The following is a 25,119-nucleotide window of genomic DNA, read 5'->3' as shown; positions in this document are numbered from 1 at the left end:
TTTAATTTTTAATCAAAAATTTTATATTTAAAAACTCGAAAATTGTATTTTTTAAAGAATATTTTATTATATAATNATTTCACTGCGTAACAATATAAATTTATTTCGCAAAAATATAAATGTCCGTTTCATTCTGCAACAATATAAAACGTCCATTTCACTACGTAACAATACAAAAATCTTGTTTTTATTTCGTAACAATATAAACATCCGTTTCACTTCGTAACAGAATAATTTTCTTTTTTCGCTGCGTAACAATGTAAATGTCAATTTCATCTTTAACACAACAAAAACTTCCGCCTATTTTTCTCCTATTTTTCTCTGCTTTAAAATTCAAACTACTAGAGAAATGTCGAACGGATTTTCCAATCGATGCTTAAAACTCCATTTATAATCTAAGATCTCATTGGATAAAGGGGAAAAAAATAAAAAATGTCCAGGTAAGTTTATAAATTTAAATATTTAATAAATTAATTGGAAACGTCACAAACGAAATTAAGGCATTGTTAAGTGGCATTAGCCCGCTGGAAAGCGTACAAGGGCCTAAATTAGGCTGATTAAATTCGCCCGTATCAGAATAAGTATATAAAAATGAATGAAAGCAAACTATTGGACTGCTTAACTTAACTGGTTACATAAATTTACACGCAATTGATGAAGTCGAAGATAACTCGACAGTATAAACAAGAGTCCCAGAGGTGTGTTGCTTCGATTTGTAAATCATTTGACAATTTAAAAAGCGCCATCTGCTCGGAAAGGATGTAATTAGTTTGCTGGGCTTACATAGCTCGTGTATTAACAGTCCATAATGGGGAGCTGTTGAAAATAGCAGGTGTTGAGCGCGCATTTCTATAATACCCAACCTCCTCTCACTCACTCTCTCCTCTTCTATATACCGCTTTGTTAACCCAACCGTCCTGTTATGCAATATAAACACCGTCTTTCGTAAGGAAACACTGTTTATTTTCTTTGGCAATATGATCTTGATAAGGCGGCTTATTTAAAAGCATGAAAACCACACACGCATATACACACGCGTGCGGGGTTATACTCGGTCTCCAAGTATGTTTATCCCTAGTGCTGCTTTCATCTAATACTAATACTACTACTCCTACTAAAAATATGATCTAAACATCTAGAAAAGATGGAAAAAATTTCCTTCTTTCCCCCCACCTTTTCGAGTGAACTCGAAATGTATTTAGTACAGGAAAAATGTAAGAAAGTCGCGCACATACTTTGCGGTCACCCCCTAACACCTAAGGCTATTTAGTGAATTTGTCGTAAAATTTTTTGAATAATCGAATAGGAGATAAGCTTAATGCATCGAACATGGAAAGAAACAGGGGAAAATCTCCAAAAATAGCATTAATACTTACCATTTTTAATTAGAACCCCACTAGAAGGATGGTGTGGAGTGTTGCCCGGTGTCAATCTGCAAATGTAAAAAAAGAATGTGGATATTTTTATTTCGAGATGTGAATAAAGATATACATCTAAGTCAGAATTTCATTTCATACACTCATCAAGATGTATTGGTTCTTTAATTTTTCGCACTGCTGTATCATAGTAGTCAGCAAATATAAAGATGGCCGCGGGGTCTTGTGGTGTTCCTCCCCCGAATTCTCTGTGGTAATGACTCTATCACGCTCCCTGCAGATTATTTGAATCCAAAATTGACGTCTATCAATTGAATTGCTGTGTTACAGTACCGGTAATAAATGAGTGTGGTGCGACTCGTAAAGGCTAGACTGATGGTGATGCATTCACTACTACACACGATTGAGTTACTATTGGGGAAAGTGCGTAACGTAGCCTAAGCCATTGCGAGCTTTTGATAGAAAGAAATAGAATGAGTCTTTCGATGAAAAGAATTGGTAATTTTTAAGAAATTTGCATATATTTTCCAACCAACAAGAGCTTTGACTTTGTTAAACTATCGTAGGGTTGAAGCCGAAACCCGAAAGACTTTATTCTATTTAGGCTGCTTATATCGCAAATAAGAAATTTCATATGCAAAATATAAACAATGATTCCCTCTCTCTCTCATTCTTACTTTCACTCTCACTTTACTTCTTTCCCTTTCTGTATTCTGCAGTTAAAATCATTTGCATTTGAATTTATTAATTTCTGCTACACCCGAAAGATTCTGATTAAAAGAAAAGAAAGTGAAAATGTAATTCTTTTTTCTTTCTTCTCCTTTCCCTTTTCTTCTTTGTGATATAATGAATTTTTGACTAGTTTTTCTTGCAGATTATACAATTTAATCTTTGAGCTGTGTCTGAAAATAATACAATGGCTGCAACTGTTAATAAATAAGTAACAATCGGGCCGAGCCTTCGTCTCCAAAAACAAATATCATACAGACCCAAAATGCATTCGTTTAACGGACCCTCGCTAGTGATCCGAACCCACGTTCATTTTTCCTCTCTACATTGTTTTTTTTCCATATTATACAATTTAACTGTGTTTCTATGGGTTAAAATGCGCTTAAAATTGACCGAAACGATAGAACCGTGTTAAATAAACGAGTGAAGAACTGCATCTTTGTCTTAAAAAAACATAACTTGGACCCAACTGGTATCGAACCTCTCACTAATTTAACCTTGTATTTCATTTAAAAATTGGGATCGAATCCCCGGCAGTGATCCGACCACGACCATTTTTTTTCTTTCTAATTTATACACTAGGATTTGGGCATTTGGCATTGCTTTTTATGGAAAAAAAAATTAATTTGTAGGTTTTTACGGCGGGGGACGTAGTCGAGTGAATACTTAAGATTAACACTAATGAGCGTTACCAATTATTAACTCTTTAAAAATCTGTCCGCGTATTTAATGATGAAGATATTGAGATGCAAAATCTTGGATTTGCTCCGATACGTGGCGTGTAACAGCCCCCTTCTGTATTTTAATTATAATGAGCGGGAGCAATTCCCATCAGATATACGAAAGGAAATGATGTAGTTTAATGGCGAGAGGAAAGATGAATAATTTTCTTGAGAAGGTATCGAGTTGTCACCAAATCCAATTAGTTGAATTTAGTAGAAGACAGAAGCTCTGTAATCACCAGCCTCAGGTATATATAGACTGTTCGCTAAGTTTGGAACAAGAAAAAGCGCAGCGTCGAACGAACGGCAGAAGGGGGGTAAAATAAGGAAAGGAGTATAAGGGGGAGGAAAGAATTTGTGGCAGAGCGTCGAAAAAACACCGTCCGTGCCAGAGAACTTAATCAGAGAGTTGTTATCTGTTGCCCACTGGCTAAGCCCCGGGTTGGACAGACTGCCAACTTCACCCCCCTACTCTTTCACGAACGCCCGAGGCACCGTAAGAAATAATTACCGTTCATTCAGGTGAACTATTGTGTCTTCGATAGTGCTGATAAAGACATCTTCCCGTGCAATTAGTGGAAGAGACGCGCCAGTCGAACAAACTGCTGCTCTACCTTCCGACTGTGTCTTCCAGGCACGTTCTGCCAACTGCAGAGAGTTTTTGCCATCTTCCATCACTTTTCGGGGGACAATCCGTTTGACGAACACCCCCAGGTTAGGGTTGCATTCGCTCTCTCTCTTTCCATCCATCCATCCCGTTATACGCTTGTCGCTAGGTGTGCAAATGCAGCAAAACTCGCTCTTGCATGCACCGTTCCCGGTTCATTTCGCGTCGCAACTTTCCCCATCTTCTCTTCCTCCCTCTCTCTCTCTTTTCCAATCCTCCTCCTCCTCCTTTGCCCTCCCCCCTCCTCGCATACTGTTCCTAACAGAAGAGTTTCCTCCAAGCAATTATCGCAGCGAAAAGTTGGTAAAGGTCTGGATTTGATTGGGTGGTCTTTCTTGTTTGCTGGACTTTTGCTCAATAACGAACGAAACAGAATAAAAGGTAGGAGATAGGGAAAAAGGAAAAGAAAATCTTCATATTTGCATATTGGCAAAAGGTTCAGGTATTGACATGAGCTACGTCTTGTTTGTACAAGTTGTAAAACTAGGCGCCGTGCTCCCCTCAACTTTTTATCATTTCGGTCCATTTTTCTTTTTTTTTTCCTTCTTCTACGCCATTTTTTCTGGAAATTTCTTCCCTCTTCCTCTTCCTCCCCCGTTCGAATTTATAACAAAACTTTTAAATCCAATCTTCATCTAGATGCGTGGAGTTACGCGCTCAAATTGCTTCAATTAAGACGACGAAGAATGGATGGCGGAAGAATAATCAAAGATGGCGACGGAACTCTTGACCCGGTTTTCCTTTACGGTCCCCTCCTAAAAAAAAGGAAATATAACAATATCGCACTTAGGGAGAAGCGAGAAGCATTGTTCGTAGAGCTTTATATTCTCTTGTCTGTTCGATCACTTCTGCTTCATCAAACAGCAACTGCGGCTGCTGGCCCTGTCTTGTTATCCTACCTGTTCAATTCTCCCCTCATGCGGGAACACTTTGAATGCCTCACAAGTTTGTCACATCGTCAATTTTCTTTGTTGTAACCGAATCAAGCATTCATAGTGGAGAAGATCTCGTAAGCGCGGCTCGAAGGTACCAAAATTATACGCTTTGCAAACGTTAAAAAACTATTTAAAAATTGATTATCTTTAACAAAATGGATACTTTATTAACAGGAGAGTAGATTTTATGAAAAACATTTTCAAAATTAAAGTTAATAAACGAGAGATAAAACTTTTAATGAGTAGTAACTTAATATCGACGATGATAAATCGACGTTTTTTTTAAATACAAAAGACGGATTGTATCGCACGAAAACTGTAAGTTTCTGTCTGTCAGCAGATCTTTAGGAGGAAACAGAAAAAAACCAACTAGCTAACACTAGACAGACTTATCAGCGCTACCCATCATTAGTAATGATGTCTCCAGGGGGTAAGGAAAGTGCACGAGCTACCCCAATGTTCATAACATGCACACATACTACTATGATATGTCGTTGTTTGGAGCCCGGGGCAGTGACGTACTTTCTCCACTTTATTGGTCCCTGGAACACGTAAATGGTTGAGATGATGGCCTAAATAATGTGTTCTCCAGGTCTTCAACCAAGAGCACCTTCTCCCTAAACTTCCTCCCTCGCTTTTGATAGTATTTTCATTTCTACCAAATAAACCATCTAAGCGTTGTCGGTTTATCTCACTTTATATCTGATTGTTCCCCCTATCGGGGTGTTAAAACTTAGTTACAATTAAGTAAAGAAAACCACCATTCAACGCTTTCAACCCTTATCACTCGCAGCAAAGCGAGGGGTGAAGTTTCAATTCAGGAAATTTTCTGCAGAGTAAGAAATTTCAACCTGGTTTCTAAAGACAGATATTCAAAGTACAGATTCGTATCTAGGGGTGGAATTAAGTCACGTGCCTTATTTTTTGAATTTCAAGCAATTCTGGACGGCAAACTCCCCAACAATAGAGGTTAAACCGGGCTCGACCTTTGTTCGCGGACTTCCTGCTTAATTCTTTTGAAGGAAACGTTAGAAGCGACGTTTTATTTAAAGTTAAAGACGTAAAAAAAAGATTTAAACTGTAAAAATTTGGCTTTAAACTTAATTGTTTATCGGAGACGAGAGAATTTATCTTTCTTCCTCATCCTCATTTACTTCTATAAATAGACAAATTGGATGTTGAAAGCGGCAATGAATTAAGCATTCCACCAAGGGATGGAGTCAGACACGAGATTTTTCTAAAGCAGTTTTATTAGTGAGAATTAATTCTTCATCTGTGACAACATGACAACACCAGTGTCGAGTGCACATCTTACATATTTTATTGAGCTGGATCAGCTGGATGCTGTAAATGATTAAAAATTAAGCATCTTCATCAACAGGAGTAAGGAAAAATAAAGTTAAATATAAGGACTTTCTAATATAATAAACTTTACAGGACTGTAAAAAAATAGAACTTAGTACTCCTTTAAAGTAACCGAAACAATAGAAAATACTACAAACACTAGAAACGAGCAATTTTTTTATTGTATTCATCAGCTTGATGATGATGACGATTAAAAATTAAGCATATTTATCAACAGAAGATAAATATAAAGGACTTTTTTGAATAAGAAACTTTATAGGACAGAATTTAGGTCCTTTGAAAAACTAAAAATCCCACAAATCTCCTGTTAAAATACCAGAATCGAGCACAACACAGCGTGTTTTCATTGCGTTGCATCGGCTGGATGCTGATGACAATTAAAAATTAATCATATTTATCAACAGAAGGTAAATATAAAGGACTTTCTCGAGTAAGAAATTTTATAGAACAGATTTCAGATCCTTTGAAACACCAGAAAATCTTACAAATACACTGTAAAAATACTAAATCATGTTGCGTCAAAAATGATTAAAAACTAAGCATCTTTATCATCAGGAGCTAAATATAAAGGACTTTCTCTAACAAGGAACTGGATTTAGATCCTTTAAAACAGCAAAAAAAAACCCCGCAAATCTCCCGTTAAAATACCAGAACGGAGTGCAACGTCCTGTATCAATTCAGCACTCCCGTCCTCCTCACACCTATGCACGTATCCTACAATTAAGTAGGAGCAAAAGTAGAGAACTTCTAGATTAAATCAGCGTGGTAAAAGAAGAAGAAAAAAAAAATAAGACGTAAATACCCCGGCACTAATTTGAAGAAGACATCAGAAGGGAGATCAACGTCCTTAAATATGAGTTTTTATCGAAATTCCAAGATGGAAGAGCCTGAGAAAAATATATGCACGAGTTGTCAGGTGAGGGGTAGACGGTTGCAAAGTGTGTGATATTGTAGAGGCACGCCCGTAACACACTGAAAAATCGGCACTCGTAAATATTAATGTTATGTCATAGAGTAGGGCAGAGATATGTTAGAAAGAGTGAGGGGGGATTGAGATCTTTTATTCTATTCTGAAGCGAATGCCTGAGGAGATTAAGGAAAGGTTTGTTTGCTAGAAACGGAATGACAGGTTTTGGTATATTCTTGTGTATCTTGTGTTTGTCTAGAGAGGGAACAAGACGAAGAAATGTTTACATCTTGCGACTTTTGAATCATTTTTAATATCAATAGATAGTAATTAGAAATTTGCAAATATGCCCTTAAACGAAAGGATGTGATATAATATTAATCATCATCATCCTGTGTTTGAGATCATTTTCATCAAATATTTTTACTTTATTTGCCTTTAATAAATATTTAATAGAATTAAATACTGTATAATTTCTATAAAATTATTCTTCTTGTTAAATTGTATTCATATTTTAGTTTACATTTTATAAATATGCGTTTTGTTCACTTGTAAATTTTTCTCGGACATTTTCACCTTTTTTCGCCTCCATTTTTTTCCGTTTTTTTTCGTTTTATTAACTCCGAGCGTTTGTTTTAAGAACGTTTCTTACGCGTTAATCATTATTTTACGCGTAGTTTTTGGTTAAAATGCGCATTGTTCCGGTAACTCTCGGTGGGGGTTCGTGCATCGCGAGTCGTGTTTTTTAGTGAATTATGCGTAAAATTAATAAATTTTTCGGTGTTTTTAGTGTAAGACGCGCGTAAAATTTATTTTTGCGCGTATTTTTCGGATAGGGTACGCGTAGAATTTTATTTTTTTCCATGTTTTTGAGCGTAAGAAAGTTATTTTGTACTCGATTTTCCAGCGGGTTATAAGTAGATAAACATCGTTTTTAATGTTTTTAAAATAGGTTATATTCAAAATTGTTATTCTTTTTCATGTTTGTAGAGTTATATTTTCTCAAAAGTTAATTTTTTTTCTTATTTTTTACGCGCAAAAAAGTGATTCCGCTCTTGATTTTTAAGTACATTACGCGTATAAAGACTTTATATTCCTGTTTTTTTCTTATAAAATTAGCTAAAAAATTACATTTTATATAATCTCTTGATAAAACATGCAGAAAAATGTTTTCTCCTTCGTGATTTTAAAGTATAATACACACAAAAAAAATTTTTTTTGAGCGATTTTCGATACTAAAATGACTTAAAAATAATTTTTTCGAATAGAATTTAAAGTAAAAAGTGTCCTAAATAATTTTTTGAATCATTTTATGAATAAAATAATTAATTATTTGAGAAAATTGGTGTATACATCACTACAAACATCACCCGAAGAAAAATTAGTGCGTAGGTCAAGTTTAAAGTTAAAATTTCGAATAATTTAATCAATTTATGTATAAAATCTATTCGAAATTAAATAAATAAGTATGTAAACTAGTTAAAAATATATTATTTTTAATTTTAAATGGTTAAATTGATAGACTTGGAGGGGGTGGAAGAGCGGAGTTTTTGCGTGTTGTTGTTGTTTGTCGGCCGCCTTTAAAAGATTTAATTTTTTTTCTGTTGTTTGATTTAATAAGCATCCGATATTCGTGGAAGGAAGAGATAAAATGATTGGTTGATAGAGAAAATTTCGATTAAGAAGCGAGTCGTTCATCAGAACAATTTAAGCAGAAACGTAAACGTCTTCAATCCACACATTATTGACTTCTGTACAAACTACTACAAACGACGACAAACTTTACTTCGTGTGTAACAAAAACTAACAAATTCTGTTCGATTGTCGAAAGTCTTTCATACAGGAACCAACCGGATTGTCAACAGCATCTGCGCTTTGTGTGCTAACCATTGGAAGCTTGAAAGAAAGAAGGGAGACAAGGGGGAAAGGAAGGACTAAAATGAAGGAGGAGAAGATGAGGAGGAGCGCGAGGAGGATTTAGAGAAGAGGAGGAGGAGGAGAAGAAGAAGAAGAAAAAAAACCTAACCCCTCGACTCTAATTTGTCTACGTTAAAGTCGATTAGAAGGCGGTAAAAAGTGCACGTTGTCGTAACAATTAAAAGGTTGTTTCATTCAATCTCCCCCTAGTTGATTGGGATTTTTATGAAGCAGCATCACAGACAATGCTTCAATTTGTATCTTCTGTACACACCTAGAAGTCTAAGGGCTTGAGGCAATGGATCGAAACAAGTATAGGAGGAAGGAAAAGTTGTCATTGGAATCTCCGACCATCAGATCCGAAGAAGCATGATTGTTTGCATAAGAAATTTCATCAACGTTCTCGTAGCTCCAGGTGAAATACTTTCGACATTTCCATACGATTTTCTCTCTAATTACAGACTAGCTACAAGATCTCGGACACAATGTCTTAAATACACATAAGTACTGTGCCAAGCCATATAAGTGTGCCTCAAGCTATTGGACCAGACATCGAGATTCATGCAAATATCTTTAACAGTCCCCCTTCTAAGTCTTCTAAACTCTATGAATTAACAGTATGTGTATGTGTGTTTGTCTAGGAGGCAAGCAACGTAAAGAAATTATATTTTGAAGCACCCCTGCCCTGGGTACTGTTGTGATTCGCGTGTTGCATCAATGGGGTGCATCCCGTGTACCAATATTCAGGTTGAGTTTCTGAAAATCCGAGATTAATCTGTTACTTCTTTATGAAGATTTTATAATTGTAACGGATGTCTACTGATATTCTTACCTCTCCTTCAGTTTTATGAGGAAAAATCCCCAGGATTATCGACTAAATAACCGATAATTTCCTTATTTAAACGTCGAGAAAATTATTGAGCAATTTTAGGGAAAACACTGAAAAATTTTCCCCCGAGCGAGAAGAATTTGATTAAAATTCCTCATTTAAATAGTTTAATAAGTGGAGAACATTCTTATTTAATGAACTATGAAGGAAAGTTGTTATTAATCCTTACTTTCTAGGAGAAAATTTAGGGGAAAAAACCACAAAAAATGCTTTGAAATTAAGAGATTTTTTTTTACTAAAATTCCTCGTTAATTAATTGAGGAAAATACACTAAATTTATAGAAAATTAAGAGGATGCAACGACTCCTTCCATAAATTAAGAACAAAAAATTCATCCGTTTTAAACGAAAAAAATCGCAACCAATGACAGAAAATCTTACAGAAATATCTTAAAAAATTATAAAAGTTTGAAAATAAAATAAATTCCCATTCGTTTAATAAAAATTTCATTTTTTTTAAAGAGAAAAAAAAATACATGATTTAAATCGTTTCTATTTATCTAAGTTTTAATTAAAAAATGAAATTTCTACATTTCTATTTAATTTATTAATAATTAATTATAAAAGAATGGACAAGAAATAATAATAATAAAGTGTATAAAATTCTTATCTTTGTTTGTTTATCAGGACGATTTTGAAAGATTAAAAACTGTTTAAATAAAAATTATTTATGTTACTACAAGATAATAAACATTTATCGAGTAAACACGACTAAAATGAATTATTTTTTCTCTTACTTTTTGTGGTTTGATGAACATTTTACACTTTAAAAACATAAAATAAATAATAAACTCTATACTCACAAAGCATCTCTCCAGCATCTCTTCATCTTCATCCTCATCTTTCTTCTCCAGCATCCTGTGGACATAAAACAATTTTTACTGTTTCATACTGAAACACGTTAACCTCCTCTTTTTAAATATCATAAGTTTAATGTTTTATACAACACATAAATTTTATTATTTAGTTAATTATCTTCCAGCTTAAGGTTTTTATAGATATTAAAGGGCTTGAAACGTTCCGTCCTGAAACATGTTAATCTATGCGCTAGCATTAAAAAAAAACTATGAGTTTAAGGTTTAAAATGCGCATAAATTACTATTATAAATTAATTAAGAGCAAATTTATTCATTAATTAATTAATTAAATTCATTAAAAAGCAGATAGGATGTTGATGCTGCATCTCCATCATCAGCATCCTCCATGTTTTAAACGTTCCGTTATAAAATATATTAATTTATTTGATATAAAATGTTTAAAAAATGTGAGATTTATGTGTTAAAACTGTTAATTATGAGCGAATTTATTGTATAATGGTGGAGTTTCTTGGTACTCGACCACTATTATGTTTGTTATGGTAGGGAAGTTGACATCTATTCATTGTAAGATGTGGAAAATGGGAGAAGCTACGTCCTGTCGTGATATTGTTTACTCTGGTTAATCTGTCTGCGGTTACAAAACCCTGTCTGTGAATGGCTCCCTATTGAAAGTATAGTGGCTAGGTAACACCGCATAAGATCTCTCAATAGTCCCTCCCTTATAGTTAGCCAAGGAGGCGGTCGAGTGGAAGTAATAGCGAGGTGTCTGCCATCACACCCCTCCTGTGAAGATTCCAGATGGTTTTCCCGCTTGTGTAGTAAGTACAAGGTCGGTTAGTGGTGCCATACTAAACGAGCTTTATTCACTTCAATTGTGGATCCACAGTTTAGCCCCTCTCTAACACCGGATATCTGGTACAGTTAGACGAATTAGATTGGTGAGAAACAATCAGTAACGTTATCTCATCAAGCGGAAGATGAAGGGGGATTGATCTCCAACGCCCGAATCCTCACCCCCTATAAATGACTCCTGTCTTAGAATATTTGGGCCTTTCTTTATTAATTATGAAGGTAAAAGCGGCTGAGGAACGAGGAAAACCTCGGGTTTTACCAGAAGAAAACCGGTGAGAATTGTGTTTAATGTGAGGTTTTTGTGTGATTCTGGAGTGATTATGCGTGAAGATTCGTCGACAGGAATCAATGAGGAGGTGCACAAGTGCATAGACGTGTAGCATTACACAAGATATGAATCTCGTACTAATGAGGACATACTTATGAATATTGCATTAGTGAGGAAATGCCTCTGGATATATTCGTTAAGAAGACGTCTACGAAGCGAGTTAACGAGGAAATGCAGCTATTTAACTATAAATAAGAGATACATCGTTATAAATGAATGAGGAAACGAGGTAATTTAACGAGGAAAGAGCTACGAATCGAATAATTTAAAAAAAAATGCATAGGTGCGCCGAGATAACTGCGAATCTACACGTGTAAGATGTAGGATAGATGGAGTTATGAGGAAATTCGTGAGGAAATGCGTAGATTTATGTAATTATCGGAGAAAATGAATAAGGTGAATCAGCGAGAAAATGCAACGATACGGATGAAGGTAGTAATGAGATGCTGACGAATGGAATTATTAAGGAAAAAACGTGAACGGCTGAAGTAAGTGAGGTTTATTATTGAGAATTTGCGTGTTATATTTTTAATTGGATTGAGGAAATAAGAGGAAAAATGTGGAACGATTGGATAATTGATAGAAAGAGGCAGACTTCCGTAATTATTTAAACTGCTAATGACTAATTATCAATGCAAACGAGATGGAAGGAAAATGTAAGAAAGCGAGAGTGGATTTTAAATGATTTACCTGTTACCTTTTCTCCTGTAAATCACACATTCCCGCAGAGCAAGGAATTGAGTGTATCTTGACCGAAAACGACTCGTATGGCTGTCGTTTTAGGCCTAACTCGTCCAGCCATGTGGATAGAACCGCCCCCATTTGAGGAGAAGAGACGTTTCGTCGCCGCATCATCCAATCAGCAGTCGGCAAACGTCTGCCATCATGTAAAGGGATGCGGTGCTTCGTTGACGAAGAGGATCAAACATACATTTGCCGACAGTATCAGCTAGATCCGGAGCATCGGGGGGTGTCTGTGTTGCTTCTCGCCCACGTGATCCGGTGCACGTGTCCTCCGGGCCCCCCCGAGCCACGCCCCGCACGTTAGGAGGGCCGAGGTGACAAGGCGCGTGTGCGCAAGTCCCTGCGGCGGACTGTCTGACTGGCCGACGTCACATCTTGACCACTCCAAGCCAAAATTACCCATCAGAAGGTATTGTCTACTGCCAACCCGCCGGCTTCTGTCCAAATACTCGGCCTGCGGGCTTCCTCGACACACTTCTCCTATCGTCCTGTTGTAAGTCTGTCATGTCTTTCTTGGCGTTGGAGTCTTGTTCGTGGCAGGTAAGGATGTAGCTTTAAACCTAAACCTGCTTACTTTACCTACTCTTACTAGTTGATTGTAGTGTGTATCCATTCAAATTGGTGGCATTTATATAATCCCACGCGCTGTTTTTGCCTGGAGTAAGGAAGAGGGAGGGGCGATGTCTTAAGCTGTCATGCCCGAAAGCTAGAGTCCGAAACCGAGGGGGGTGTTTGTAATAGCGACCTGTTGGCTGTCACTGTACCCCGATTACGATCCGAGCCGGGGATTAAGCTAAGGTTACCGGCCACAAGAAGAGCCCTAGAGCGCTGCCATGTCTACACTGGTGTTTACTCAACGTTCCAGTAAATGTACGTCAACAAAGTTTAGCCCCTGGCACACAGTCGGCGGCATTTGAGGAGGATATCTACAGCCGGACACGGACAGACAGACAGCCCATCGTTTCGTTATATGACACTTGGTCAAGGTTTTCTAACAAAGCAAGGTAAGGCATTCAATTGCTGGCCAAAAATGGCCTTCGTCTTCTTCGTGTAAGCTGCCTTTCCCTCCCAGCTACCGCGCTTTGCAGTCAAGCTACACGTCTCGCCTTCTTTAAATTCCTTCTTTCCGCTTATTTCTTAACTTTACCGTCGTTTAATTAACTTAAGTACTTATTTTACTAATTACCCTTATTTCTTTCCGTCGCTCGTAATATAAATACGCATATGCAACCGATTAATGATCGACTTTTTAATTATCGTCGAGGCTCAGAATGCTTCTATTAACTATAATTGCCTGATTGCTACGGCCCGTAAAACGTTTTAAATCACGTAAAACGTTTAAATATCAATTAACCTGACGACTAAATGACGTAGAAGGGTGTGAGACTCGGCCAAGTTGGAAAAATGGGCGACGTTTAAGTCACCCTTTGATGCAAGAACAATTAGGCCAAACCTCATTATTAGCTAGATTTAGCTCGGTTCACCCTCCCTACAGATTTAGTGGTGTGGTTTTCATAACAGCTGCTCACTTGGGTAACATTCACATGGAAAACTGCATTTAGAATTAAGCTAGGCCGTATAAAGACCAGCTTATCTATCTTTTCATTCTATTCAATGTCGTTTAAGCTTCTGCTGGTTCCTAGCCTACACAATTTTAGCATTGAGGAAGGCCTTTTTTTTATAAAGTGGACCGGATTACATGGCTACCAACAGTAGGGTCTCTCTACTTTCCCCACCATTTCTCGATCTGACAGCAGCACCTGTATTTGATGTCTTATACAGGAGTGAATATTGAATGTTAGATACGAGAAATGAGGGCTTAAAGTATATATTCTTTTGCATAACTCAACGTGAATGGGGGTGATGTATGTGTGTCAGGTAAGCCATTTTTTATATTTAAAATTTTCTTAACGTTCTTCGCGCATCTACAGCACCATTGCTCCTTCTTATCTCTGTCATTGTCGATAACTAAATTGATAGTAACCCGGAGCTTAATGGTCCTAATCACTGCATTTAGCTATGGCTATGTGATAGCCAACGAATTTCACGCTCTTCTTGCTCCCAGCGGTGCCTCCCAGCCAGTAGATCATTCTTTTGATGGTTGATTTCCTGGCTTTGCAACTAACTTCATACAAACATTGCCGACACGATGATTATTTGTGAGTAGAGTGTTTAGTTTGTCTCCAATACTTTGGCAAGTGTCAACACGGCTTGACAAGAATGACGTTTCAACATCTCAAATATTTATGGTAGCATTTTTTATGTTTTTTTTATAGTTATAAAATTAAACCTATCAATGTTATCTTCTTTCATTATCCGTATAAGGATAGCCTTATTATGCCTGCGATAGGCTCGTAAATTAATAAGGATAGTTTGCTCTTAATAGGCCTTTAACTGATAAGAGTATTAACGAATAATTTGCCTTTAAATCTCTAATTATAATTTATTTTAATCTTCTACTAACTATTTTACCCTATTTCCAAGTCATTTTTTCCTGCTCCTACCTATTTGTGAAGATAACTTACCTTTGTTTCTACCAATTCTTATCACTGCTCCCTTTTTATTAATTTTAAAGACTATTTTACTTTTCTTTGTGTAAACGTAAATTATTTTCCTCTATTTTGATAGTTATTTTACTTATTTTTACAAGCAATTAATTAAACTTGTTATTTATAAAGACAGTTTTTTTCTTATTCACATCCAATGTGTTTGTTATAGAGATTTCTTTCCTGTTTGTCAGTGCAGAGATATTAAAAGGGAATTTAGGGATATATTGCGATTCGCAATCAAGCCAGGTATTTTATGGAACTTTCAATGTTCTCATTCGGTTTACGAAGAAATACTTTCAGTTACTTTCTAATATTAACAACACTTTGAACTCAGTTACCTTTCCGGCATTACCGTAGCTTTTAACTGGTTATCTTTACTGCATCCTTCCAAATTAGAAATAGTAACTTACAACAGTTTGAATGTAATTATCTTTATTGCATCCTTTCGTTTAAAAGCAGTTAATTCTCCAGTACATTAGAAAAATTTTCTACAGCATTAAGAGTAGTTTCCTTTTCGGTATCATCACGTTTTAATGGCAATTTTCTTTATCATAGTTTGGAAATAGTTTCGTTTAAAGTGTCATCACAGTTTAAAGGTAGTTTCCTTTACAGCATCACTGTAAACAGTAACTTGTAACTGTTTGCAGCACCAATACAGTTTGAAACTTTAACAACACCACGCTAAAAAGTTAGGTATAATTCTCCTTCAACAAGATACAACACTACATTTCCTCGTCAGAATTACACCCGTTACCCCAAACAACATCCCCCAATGCATTTCTAAACTATTTTAAATCCCTATTTACACAGAAACCCCTGCAACCAATTTAACAAAGAGACTTTTCCATATCAACAGATACCTTTACCTTATCAAAAGCTAGGCGCGTGGGTATTTATCCATCATAAACATCACCAGTTTAATAATACTCTCGAATGGCGGACATTATCTTAAATAAATAATATAAAGGGGGGAGACACAATTTACATAGGATAAAATATATCAAAGTACATTTATTGCCAAAGGCAAGTAGCAGACAACAGGTGAATTAATGACAGTTTTCTCTTCTTTTTTTTTTAAGTTCTTGTGTGCCAGAATGGTAGTTAAGACGTAAATATCTTAAGTTGCAATGAGCCAAAGGCACAATGTTACGCTTCTCGCCTTTACTTTGATCAATGACCTTGAAGTATTTGGCTACCAACGTTCTTACAAGAGTAATTTAATTTCGTCGCTTCTCTTAAGTTAGCCTGTAATACCCTGGAGTACACTCTCTTGACAGAAGTAACCTTTTTTTTTTTTTTTTTTTTCCTAGACACTTCTAAGGCGGAAGATAATACGAGACGTCAAGTAATCAATGAACACTTGTCTACGCATAGACAGTCCATTCCGTTTTTCCGATTTTCCAGCAATTTCCACTTTGCTGTCGAATTTTTCTCCTACTCTTCTCGAGTAGTTTGTCGATAGAGTTTTTAGCCATTCGGGTTAAAGGTCATTCTTCATGCTAAACCGGGCATTTCTCTAGGTGTTTTGCTTACGCGTTGTCGTCTTCAGGCCACCTTGCTTGAAGTTTTGTCCACTTATCTACATTGCCCTTAATGTAGGCGAGTGTTTCACGCTTTGAAAATCCCTTAAAAGTAATAAATTTTCGAGTGTTTTAAGGGAAATTTACGGGGTCGACTTAACACCTACCTAAACTTAGGCCTCTTTCGCATAGGTTAACAACACTGATGGATTGTTTGCGCGTAGGGAAAAGCAGACTAAAAATGCATAAAATTTTGAATTTTACAGGTAATTTTCTTAAAATATTTATTGATTTATTATTTTATAAGCATTTATTTACGAATGGTGTCACGGCCTTAACAAAAATAAGCCTGACGTAACAGTAAGAATGATTAAATTTAAGTTTATTCTCCCGTTTAATCCGAGAATTGAGTCATATTTTTACGTATTTTAACTGAAATTTACAGTAGAATTAGGGCCTTTCTATTTATAAACGTGGGCAAGTAGGCCTTACAACTTAAAGGCCTCGAATACGTTTAATTTGGATTAGTTAACTGTCAGATTTATTTAAATTTGCGAGGAGCCAATAGAAACGAATTTAAAATAATCAATTATAACAATAGTAAACGTTAAATGTTGTCACATTTCAATAGTTAAACGGTTAATGTTTGACCGTTAATTATAAATTTGAATTTAAAAAATAATATTTCGGTTAAATCATTTATAAATTTCTGTTTTACAAATGAAGAGGATTAATTCGAATTTTGTAATATTTTAAAGTAAAATGTAACTGTTTTCTTAGACTCAACACGAACCAAAGTAGAATGCGTAACTGATTAAAAAAACTCCAAAAATACGAATAAAACTTTAAAAAGAATACAAATTTTACAAAAAAATACAAACTTCCATTGTTAAATAACGTTTGAAATCCATTTATTGGCCATTACTTTAAGCAATTCTTTAAAAAAAATGCAAATTAAAGTTAAAGAATCGAAATTCTTAACATGAGAAAAATCAGTTAAGACGATAGAAGAGAGAGAGAGGAGGAGGAGGAGGAGGACGAACAAAATGTTTGTCGTTGACACAACAGCTGGAAGTGGATGCGATGGAAGAAGAAGAAGAAGAATAAGAAGAAGAAGAAGAAGACAGAAATTGTGTCCGGTATATCCCGAGGCGTATTCGTCGTTCTCCTAATGCACATTGTCACATGTTGGCCTGTACTAGCTCATAGTGACGTACAGCATTCCATTTGGCTAAGTCCCAGTGTGACTTGGCGACGGTAAATGTAATTTGTCAGAGCAGAAAGTATCTATGAAGCTTTACCCTTACATATATACCTAACATGACACCAGTTCTAGCAATTTCCTCTTAACTCCCATGCCATCCATTTGTTTTATCAATGGCGACAGTTGCGTCAAACAGGGGAAGGCAAAGCTGTCATATCTAATGCTTTTCTGACAACCGACTACACTAACCCAATGGGACATAACCATTTAGTTGGAACGATCATTATGAATCTTGATTCGTTCGACCTTTCGCTTACCCAATAATGCATCACATGATTGGTGAGAATATTACTTCATTTCCATGTTAAGTAACCTTTGCTGCGACGTGTTTGTATAACATTTATTTTCCTACCCCCTCGCCCCTTTCCACTTTCTACTCACGAATTACTACAATATTTTCTTTTGTCACATAATCCTTATCCATGTTTAGCTATAATTAAGTTGAGAAAAGTCGTTTATCTATTAAGATGTGTGTTTGTTGTTTTTTTACGTAAAATTGATGTGTTTTTCCATGTTTTTCCTTCGTAAATCTACTTTGTTTAATCTTAAATTACTTTAAATTATTAAATTTTATTTTCTGTACGCTTTTACAGCCACGTTTATTACCATTTTAAACGTTTCTTTTAGATTTTTTCCTGTGAGGTGGGCTAAGCTTGCCTGCTTTACTGTAAACACTTGGTGTGTTCCCCCAAAAATCTCTGCACTGTAAACATATCATGCGCTTCCAGACATGTTGTGACGTCACTAAACTCGTCACTCTCTTCCCTCTACATACGTCGTCTTAATACTTGCAATCTCTAAAACCCTTACAAATCACATTTATTCGCCATATCGTGTGTTCTTAAACACGCGACCACCCTTCTAAATGACTATTTTTTTGGCGTATCTTGACCCTTTCGGGAGATTTAGGCACATCCAGCTTGTATCTTCCGCTTCTAAACACGTTACTACTCCTTCGAAAAGACACCGTAAACAAGGCACTCCATATACGTCACAACAAACACACATTCGAACCCCCAAAACACGAGACAATTTTATAAGTGTCAACCGAATCGACCCATTGAAATGTCGTGTATAGAATTAAGTAGAGAATCTCGAGTAAGGTCGAAAGGATCTTTCTAAGGGGGGATGACACGCACGAGACTAATCCCTCACTCAACTTCTTTGTCCGACGACCGAGTTTAATCCGAAAAGACTTAAAATTCTCATCCAGTCATCGGGATTTCTGAAGAGACGTCTTCTAAAACCAAGTCGAGACGAAGGATGGGACGTTAGGAGACTTTAAATCGTACTATAGATGTTAGGCCTAACATATTGGATTAAGGTGGGGTGAACAAAAATCTCCCGATTCCCTTCCGTTTGTTTATAAAATTATCACTGTCTTCCGGGAGATTCCGTATTCACTGACTGTCTGTGGTTACTGGCTTGTGTGTAAAACCCCCGGGAAAAGTCTCCCAGCCTGGGGCTTCCGTCACTACTGTCCACCGAAGCGTGTAACTAGGCAGATGTTGTGATACTGTCCCTCTTCTCTGTTACGTGACATAGCAACTAGGCCGGATAATTAAACACCTGTTTCGTTTTCTACTTCGTCACTTCTATTGTTATCTACTTGGCACCGCGTTAACATCGGGCGCCCATCGCCTTACCTAGAAAAAACAATCCACCCTCTCATCACCCTACGATAATTAGAGTTTGCTACGTTTTCTCTTTTGTTTCCTTACTTGGCGCCGAAATTCCTGGCTTCTTCCTTCTTTCCCTTCACCTTTAAAATATTTACTTGGCGCCTAACGTTGAAGTTTCGTACATTATACTCGGCGCCAAGTTTAATACGTTAAAATGCTACATACTTGGCGTTACCTCCACTAAGATGAAAACTTTTTCGGCAATTCTATCCAAAGTCTAACTGAATTATAGATTCTTTTTATTAAGATAATATTTACTTGGCGCCGAAACGTTGCCAGAATCTACCACATTTTCCACATTGTTTACTTCTTAACTTGGCGCCGAACGTGTCAAAGTTTAACTGGCATTTTACTCGGTGCCGAAACAGAAAACCCGCACACAAATATTGCCAGACTTGGCGCCGAAAGGTGGCAAAACGTAGCAAATTAACACACCCAGAGCCAATTAGATTAGTAAATGACGTTTGGCGAAATGGAAATGGAATTTTCTTTTTTCGACTTGGCGCCGAAAGAGTCGGAAGAATGCTCAGTTCCTTTTTTTTCTTTCTTTTACTGTGTAATATCAGTTGATGCGGTCTGTTATGGAGGTCGAAGTTGTCCACAAACAATAGGGTTTTCCGGCGACTAAAGTTGAGGAATTCGATCGATAGGAACGTTGTCAGTAAAGTGAAGCGAGGAACAAAAATTTCATCCAATACTACTTGTGATTTGGAAAGTCGAGTTGCATCAGCCTGGAATACAATGCCTCTTCTTCAACAATTCTCTCATCTAAGCGAAAGGGACCGTCTGAAAAATTCCCTTACAATAATTGCATTTGTTTGATATATATCTTACTTGAATATTCGATAAAATAGTTTGCATTCCCTTATTTCTATTGCGGGTTTTTTCTCCCTCCTCCTTCTTCTTCTTTCCTCTTCCTGCTCTTCTGTATTAATCCCATACAACTTCTCCTCTATCTCTTCTTGTGTTATTAGTATAAGGCCAATTCTTGTGCTCTTTTATAAGGATTTTTACCTTTCTTTCCGGGTTTATTACCGTTTTTATCTCCTTTTTACGGTTTTGCTATTGTTTCTATCTCGAATAGTTTTTCTTTACTGTTTTACGGTCTCCGATGTCCTTTCTTTACGCTGTTTTCCCCCTATCTCTACCGATTTTTCTGTCAGGGTTTACTGATTTTTCGTGCCGGGTGATCTTTCTTTACGGATTTATACTGTTTTATTGGCATTCTGCTCTTACTTCTTTACTGTTTTTCATCCACATTACTCGTGCTTCATACTAATGTTCTTACTCTATCGATTTATACTATTTTTTTAATTGTTCTGTATAGGTTTATACAGTTTTTCCAATCACAAAAGGCTCTCTTCACAGATTTATACATTTTTTTTCAATCTTCTGAGCATTATTTTGTTATTGCTCACCGTTTGTCTCCATCTCCCTGTACAGATTTATAAGATTTTCTCGTCACGAGCGACGTTCGTATACAACTTCACACAACTTTTTACACTTTTACAACATAAAAGTATAGAATTTTAATACATTTCTCCCATTTAAACATTCCTACACAATTTTTTCCCACTTGGAGTGACGGATTTCTTCATTTTCCAACCTTCTTCGCCGCATCAACAATGGTTTATACCATTTTTTCTATGACTCATTAACAAATTTCTTGTGTAAAGAAATGCCTTCTGGCTCCATTTTTAACAAATAATTATTGTCTCAACGGAGCCAAGCGCAAGAAATAATTGAAATTCTATTAGAAAGCCGCTCATTTTCGCCAATATCTGCCAACAGTATCAGTATTTTTTGGTGAAAAGCGAATGGCAAATATCGAAACGAACAACACAAACATTCCATTTGTTTACATCTATTCAATTCTGCAGCCATTTACATGTGAATACCCCATTATTTCTTTGGTGAAGAGAGAGGAGTATGTGGAGTAGCGTGTAAGAGAAACCCACTGTTAAATTTTCTACCATTGGAAGAAAGTAATAATCTATACAAAAGTACAATAATTTTTCCTTGAAATGTTTGCGTGTTTTTCAAATATCTTTGATTGAAACGTACACTAAAAAGCATGGATATATAACCTTAGGCTAAAACTTTATTCGCATCTCTTCATGAATATAACTCGAATGAATATTATTCTGAATAAAAGAATGTTCTCTGTAAATATATAACTAACGATAATTCTATGTAAAATCCCAATTCTCTATAACATTTTTTTCTTCTTGTTGTAATATTTTTCGAATGAACAAAGCATTTTCAATTTTTATCTTTACATTCTCTGATGGAGATGCTCTTGTACAAGTGTTATGCAGGGAAGACGAACTCTGCGGCATCTTATACAGTTTTTTTTTTGTAGTTTTAAAGCAATTTTACGCTTCGAATAAGCTTTAAATTTAAATAATTTTATTAAAACTGCTTTATTTCTCCATACTTATCAATAGATAATGAGAATTATAATCGTTTTTACGCTTGATAAAGATGCCCTTGTTATGCAGAAAAGGAGACTTGTAAGGCATATTATGAGATATTTAAGGCAATTTTATGCTTAAAATAAGCTGAAAATTTAAAGAATTTTATTAAATCTATTTTGTTTCTTTCGATTTATTAATAGATGGTGAGAAATATGAACGTATTTAAGGCTCAAACGTGGTTGATGAAGATGCTTTGTCGTGCAGGAAAGACGACTTTTAAGGCGTCTTATGCAGCATTTTTTTTAGTTTTAAGGTAATTTAAGGCTTAAAATATAATTAAATTTTTTAAATTATTATTTAAACTGCCTTCTTCTTCCATATTTTTTAATAAATGATGAGAAATTCGAACATATTTACTATTCCAATTCGACTAATAACTATGCTCTGTCGTGTAGGAGAGACACCTTTTTACAGTTTCTTTTGTAAATTTTATGCTTAAAATCTTTAAAAGTATTCCTGAAATTGTGTTATTGCTACAGATTTACTAGGATATGATGAAAAATGCGGACGTTTTTATGACTCCAACTCGACTGTTTATGATACAACTGAGAGTAAGTTCGTGACGAAGAGTGAACAATCTATTAATTAAATCGTGATTATAAAAAAGTGAAGATAATCATCTTTATCGAGGGATGATACTACAGCATCTCTACATATTTAGCCTATGAATGATCGGAGTTGTAGCATCTTACTGCTAGATCTGCTATTAACTAAGCAACTTAGTCTTAATGAATCCAAATTTTGGAAGAAAAATCTAAATATATGATGATAGAACAGTTATATATATATAAATTACAGACAATCAAGAAGAATTTAGTTTAATTTTTATAATAAATTTTAATTATTTTCGATTATTTTAAGATAATTTTAAGATAAGTTACCCTTCCTCCCAAATTAGGCAATTATAGTAGGAATAATATTAAATTAAAACACATTAGATTATATCTGTAAATCTCTGAATATTTTCGTGAAAAATAAACTTAAATATGTTTAAAATATCACAATTTTAACATGTTTTAAAGTGTAGTTCTTCAGATTCTCGAGAATTGTTATCAGTTTTTCTCGGTTTACCATTGAAAACTGATGCATTTGATCTTTAAAATGTAGAAAAATTATGAAAATTTTAAGTATAATCTATTGAATATAATAGTTTTATACATAAAATAGTTATAAATATACGTTCTTGGCTAAATATAGTTGGCTTTCCACTAAAAATCTATAGATTTTCCACTAAAAAACGACTATGTGTATAGTAGATTTCCAGCAAAATCTACTGATTTTCTATTAATAATTTATTAAATATACTGTTTTAAATCAAAATCCTGCTAAATATATTATTTATCCACAAAAATTATTAAATATATCTTCCTTTATAAACGTTTAAAACGTGATCATATTTCCTAATAAAAATCTATCGAATTTCCTTCTAAAAGATATCAAATGTGGTGATTTTATGCTTTAAATGAAGTACTTTTTTAAGATAAAATGCACGAAATATAGTTCTTAGATTAAGAAAATTCGAAATTAAATCCACTAAACAGGGCTTAGATTAGGGAATTTCGTCCATTATAGTGATGCGGATTGCAGTGATGCGGAGGATGAACTATAAACTGAGCATCATGTTGTAGCTATAGGAAAGGAAAATTTGCTACAGTTCTGCTGGCAATTTTGTTATTAAGAAGGAAGAGAAAATTATATTTTAATTTACGAATTCTCTGATCTTGCTAACGAATTAAAATTATTGATCAATTCAATTGTGGTCGCTTTAATATAGGAAAATTGCCGCTAGTAGTCAGGTGATGCGGAATGACAAAATTACAATATAATTCTACTAATATGCTGCTAATAATTCAATATAAACCCAAAGCGAAATATCAGGAAAATGATCTAAACTTAATAGTCATGATGCTTTCATATCGTTTTTCTTATATTTTATAAATATACAAAAGCTCTCATCACTTATCCTCATCATTTCGTATCGTTTCCTGATGCCGTGGAAGAGGGAAAATCATCTTTTCCATCAATTTTTAGGCCTTTTATTCAACTTTTATGATCATTTTAAGGTATTTTGATTAATTTAAAGTAACAGAAAATGAACTTGACAGCATCCTTTAATACATAAGATCATTTCTAGACGTTTGGGGTGATTTTTGTATCACTCCAAACCTCTAGAAATGATCTTATAAGAAAATTTGCTCCTCATCTTCATCTTTAAATCATTTTGAAGATGACGATGAGGATATCCGAAATCTTGCATCATCTTTAGCAACATCCGCATCCCCGAAAGACGTTTCTATGAGTTTAAAAAATCCCAAAAGACCAGAAAGTGATGGTAAATATCAGCATCCTCATCACTCGAAAATGCTTTATAGATTATTATTTTTAAATTATTTCAATTAAACTTATAAAAAAAAAGTATCATTTACCCCCTTAAAAAATTTTAAAAAAATAAAAAAAAATCCCTGATATTGTTTAGCATAATTATTTTAAAATTGGTGCAACGAGTTATTAATCCAATTGTACTCATCTCTCACTGGGAAAGGATAAATGAAGTATGACAAGGCTTTTTAGCTTAACGAAGCGAATTTGGAGCCTGACGAGCGAAATAAATGGGAAAAAATATGTATATAAAAGAGGCGAATGTATGCCTAAAAAGAGGCATTTTATGCCCGAAAACCTCATCCAGTGCTGGGAAAGAAAGGAAAAAAAATCTCAATAAGACACGTATAAACGTAATTTAAGGCAAAGTTGGGTTGAAGTGCATTATTAGGTATAGTTACCCCACGTTACACTGATTTTAATAACTGAACTGTGTGCATGTCGAGAACCTTGAAGGGGGGATAAGTGAATTGCAAAAGGGGGGTGGAGAGAAGCTTAGAGAACGCACTTTGGCGACATGTTTGGAAGCTCGCAATCGATATTCCCTTTCGTTGTTGGCGAATTGCCTGGAGGCAAGGCACGAAACTGCAACGGACCAGCAGAAAGCTTTAATCATGTGCTTCTTGTGTCTGCAACATTGGAAATACCTTGGCATCTTTGTGTAGTTCAATGGTTGCTATCGTTAGTCTTATTTTTGATACACCCAATTCTATGTCAGCAGTTTTATCCAGGGAGTTACAATTTTGCCACTCCGGTGGACGAATAGGACTCGGCTTTAGATACACGTTGATCACCCAGTCCAATAACTCCTATACGCTGCCTTCTCCTTTTTTTCAAATTCCGCCCCCTCCGACCTTCCATCCCCCGCCAGTCCCCAAACGACGCTAAAGAACGATTGGGTAATTCTATTTCCGCTCGCCGACGCTAGATGTCGCTCGCATGTTTGAACTGAAGCGCCAGGGGATGCTTCTTAAATTGTTTGTTCGTCATTATCATAGTT

The 25,119-nt window shown here is 35.5% G+C and overlaps 1 protein-coding gene and 1 long non-coding RNA gene across 2 annotated transcripts in view; one reads left to right on the top strand and one right to left on the bottom strand.

Annotated features, from left to right (window-relative positions):
* Positions 1 to 1,255: 1,255 nt before the first annotated feature.
* Positions 1,256 to 12,273, bottom strand: LOC111622074. The gene is made up of 3 exons (XR_002756191.1): positions 12,195 to 12,273; positions 10,310 to 10,364; positions 1,256 to 1,432 (listed from the first exon to the last, which is right to left on the bottom strand). It is a non-coding gene; the product is annotated as an uncharacterized LOC111622074 (long non-coding RNA).
* Positions 12,274 to 12,579: 306 nt separating this feature from the next.
* LOC111622073 (transcription factor AP-2-beta-like) overlaps positions 12,580 to 25,119 on the top strand; it is a 68,238-nt gene continuing 55,698 nt past the window's right edge. Inside the window, exon 1 of the mRNA XM_023364391.1 lies at positions 12,580 to 12,788. Coding sequence (XP_023220159.1) covers positions 12,753 to 12,788 — 36 coding nt within the window. The 5' untranslated portion in view covers positions 12,580 to 12,752. The remainder of the gene's footprint in view (positions 12,789 to 25,119) is intronic.

This window comes from Centruroides sculpturatus, unplaced genomic scaffold (genome assembly GCF_000671375.1).
Source record: "Centruroides sculpturatus isolate CEXI.00-Female unplaced genomic scaffold, Cexi_2.0 scaffold11, whole genome shotgun sequence".
Taxonomy (NCBI): domain Eukaryota; kingdom Metazoa; phylum Arthropoda; class Arachnida; order Scorpiones; family Buthidae; genus Centruroides; species Centruroides sculpturatus.
Note: the sequence above shows the minus strand (reverse complement) of the source record. Positions and strands in the feature narration are given on the sequence as shown.